The 3,442-nt window shown below is 43.8% G+C and overlaps 1 protein-coding gene across 1 annotated transcript in view; it reads right to left on the bottom strand.

Moving 5' to 3' along the window:
- Window positions 1-2,073: 2,073 nt before the first annotated feature.
- The window catches only part of LOC119358260 (BTB/POZ and MATH domain-containing protein 2-like), a 27,587-nt gene continuing 26,218 nt past the window's right edge, over window positions 2,074-3,442 (bottom strand). Inside the window, exon 5 of the mRNA XM_037624903.1 lies at window positions 2,074-2,213. Within this exon, the coding sequence (XP_037480800.1) occupies window positions 2,074-2,213 (140 nt within the window). The remainder of the gene's footprint in view (window positions 2,214-3,442) is intronic.

The raw sequence follows: 3,442 nt of genomic DNA, 5'->3' as shown, positions 1-3,442 counted from the left end.
TTTCGGCATCGTACATCTTACTAGAACATACAGTTGTACCACAGATAGATCCAGATAACCTCCTAGGAAGCATTACAATCTTATTGAACTCTGAACAAGACTGCATACTAACTGAGTTGGTCAACGATGATTTTAGCTGGATATGCAGAAGTATCAGGTGGCCATGAAATACTGAGAGGCACCAATGTTGAACCGAACAATTCAGAAAAATGAAGTGACAAAATGAGGGAAACTAGTATACCCCTTCATGACAGAGAGCTTTACTGGATTGAACAAACAAGAAATTACTGCATGGATCAGATAAAACAATTGAAACAAAACTTTAGCAAGGCATGAGATTTAGGCATTTAGCTATGCCCACTGCATAGAAGAAACATGCACAAAAAGATACAGAGATGAGCCACAGTTGGGACTGAATATTCCTAGAAAAATGGTTAAGCAGTGGGCTTTTGTTTTGGGGCATAGAAGTGATGGACAAAACAAAATTACATAGAAACTAACCGAAATCACTCATATGAAGCTATCGTGAACACATTACCTCACTTGCTTTCTTGTTAGCTGCTAGATTCTGTCGGCAGAGCGAGATCCACGAGCCGGTGCCATCTTTGCCTTGCCAGGGCAACTCCAGCTTCGGGTAGCCTGGGATCCGAGCTAAACGGTGAGGGGCGCACCGCGCACAGATCCACGCTTGGCTTTGTTCGCTTAGTGGGCATCTAATCCGCTAGAGGATTTAATCCACCCAGGGGTTGGGAGATCTAGATTCCCCTCAATCCCTCTCTCAGTTTTTGTTCGGTTAGTTCATTTTCTAACTGAAACTTTCTGAATCGAAGACAAACTACTGAGCTACCAAGGTCCATGTCACGAAACAATTTGTAACTACCTCTAATCAAAATCTAGCAGTTGGCATTCAAATGCAAGTTCTTCATACAGGCGAAACAGATTATCTAGAAAGCAATATCTAAGAACTCAAAGTTTTATTATTCTTCTTCTTCACACAAGCAAAAAATTAAAGCAGATAAAAAAAGGGAACTAGCGAGCTACCATAGATTCATACATAGATATACTTATATCGGACGAGCCAACAATAAAATGGAGACATGCATATTATAGAACCACCTTGTTACCTCCAAATGATCTCTAAATAATTTTTGTGCATGCGGAGAAACTGTGTCAACACCAAAACTTTCCCCATTTGCGTCAAATTACCGAACCATAATAGTATGATTTTAGTTTTAGGCCAACATCCTACCTCAGGAAAACAATTGAGATATGCAACCGTGATTGCCTCAGAAAGCTGCATCACTGCATCTTGCACTGCCAGTTTCAAGGGAAATGCAAGTTGCTGTTTTAATCTGATTCAATATATTCAATTCAGAAATGGATTCAATGATCATTTCTCTTCCCATAGTACCCTCTATGATAAAATTCATGAACAGGAAGCAATTGCATATAAGAAGTTGCCTGTACAGAATTACAGTGCCTTTCAAAATGAACATAAACTTGATTGTTAATTGATTCCATCTTTGTTGGTCAGCCAACCGTGTCGCGAAACCATTTGTAACTGTCCCTAACTAAAATCTAGCAGTTGGCATTAAAATGTAAGTTTTTCATACAGGTAAAACAGATCATCTCAAAAGTGATAGCACAAAACTCACTGTGTTATCAGTTTCATTTTGAATGAAATGAAATACGGAGCTCTGCTCCTTAATAAATTAAAAAAACTCAGAGTTTATCAATCTTCACATAAGCCAGGCATTAAAGTATATAAGAGAGAGAAAAACGGCAACTGCTAGTGAGCTACCATGGATTCCTGTATACCTATATCAGACCGGCCAACCAATACATTGGAGACATAGTACACTTTATAGAACCAACTCACTCCCTCCAAAAGATCTCTGAAAACTAAAAGACACGGCACCCTCATCTCAGGAAAGTAACTAGATAGTACCTAACCAGGATAGACATGCGAAATTACTAAGACTTAATTCCCTTCTCCAACCCAACATAAGGCATTCGCCTCTAAAGATCTATCAGAACTGAAGGATAAGCAGTAGCTCATACCAGGTTGGGGTACTAAATTTTGCGGGACTTGACACTTCTCTCAAACATCTCTACAAAAAGACCAGGAAAAGATCTTTTGAGGTGCAGATACCCTTGGCTTGCGATCACATCATCCATTTTATTCGAAGAGAACATAAATTCAATGCAAGCATCTTTGAGGTTGGAGTGAATTGCAGAAAACATCGACGTTGAAGGCTAGGGTTGCAGAAACCACACCTCTACGGTTTTGTGCCAAAAATCACTAATTCCGAGGCTAATTTTTTGCAAAAAACACTAGTCGTCCGGTTTGCTCGTTTTAAGTCCGATTATGACAGATGGGTCCCGCTTAACAGGGTGGCGGTGACACGATATAACAGATCACAAATAGACAAAATTGCATGGACCAAACTGTAAAAATGAACTAAGAGGATAAGGTTGGTGCTGTGAAAAAAAGGGGCTTTTTGATTTTTTGCCACAACTTTCTTTGGGCTTTAACAATTTGCCACCCTTTAGATTGTAATTGATCCATTGCCATCTTTTACATTGAACTTTGCTATTTTGCCCTCTGTGAGATGGATCCTGCAACAAATGTCCAACATACCCTTTTCCCTGGATTGACCACGAACTGGGAGGTCTCGATCTCTGGTCGTTCCCTTTCCTCTCGCCCGCAAGAACTCGCGAAGACGACAGCGACGGCGAGTTGCAGTCGGGGCTTCTCGACGGCGGCGGCGACTTGCACTTGGTGGTCCTCCACGCCGGCGGCCGGATCCAGCCCAGGAAGGTGTTGCCCTCTCTCTCTCTCCCCCTCCCTCCCGTCCCCTAGGGTTACGCGACTCGGGCCCGGGCTTGGCCGCCGGCCACCGAGTGCACTGCTCCCGCTGCTGCTTGTGCTGCCGCTGCGGGGGCTGCTTGAGCCGCTGCTTGTGCGCCGCCGTTGTTGCTTGTAAGATCTTGCCCGGCGAGGAGCAGCAAGGGTCGGCGAGGAGTAGCAGGAAGGTGCAGGAGAGAGTGCAGCACGAGTTCATCCCTCCCCTGTATTATGTTTGGGTCAAACAATGTACAAGGGCATACTAATCCTCTATTTTCTTCACTTATGTTGTCTATTATTTTCAAAGTCTGTTTTTGTGTTGAAAAGTGGCAAAAGATCAAAGTCCAAACAAAAAAGTGTCATCAGATCAGTTACAAAGTAAAGGATGGCAAATTACCAAAGTCAAAAGAAAGTGTGGCAAATAATCAAATCCCCCGAAAAAAAGAGGACAAGGTCGTGCCTCGGCCTCCCGCTGCCCAGCCGGCGAGCTCACTCCACCTCCTGGCCATGGACGCCCAAGTTCGCCGGCGAGCCCGCCGTCCGGCGGACGCCCCACCCCGCCTCCCCTACATCCCTTCTCCTCTCTCTCTCTCT

This window comes from Triticum dicoccoides, chromosome 2A, assembly GCF_002162155.2.
Source record: "Triticum dicoccoides isolate Atlit2015 ecotype Zavitan chromosome 2A, WEW_v2.0, whole genome shotgun sequence".
NCBI classification, from domain to species: domain Eukaryota; kingdom Viridiplantae; phylum Streptophyta; class Magnoliopsida; order Poales; family Poaceae; genus Triticum; species Triticum dicoccoides.
The sequence above is the reverse complement of the archived record's forward strand: the minus strand, read 5'-3'. Positions and strand labels throughout refer to the sequence as shown.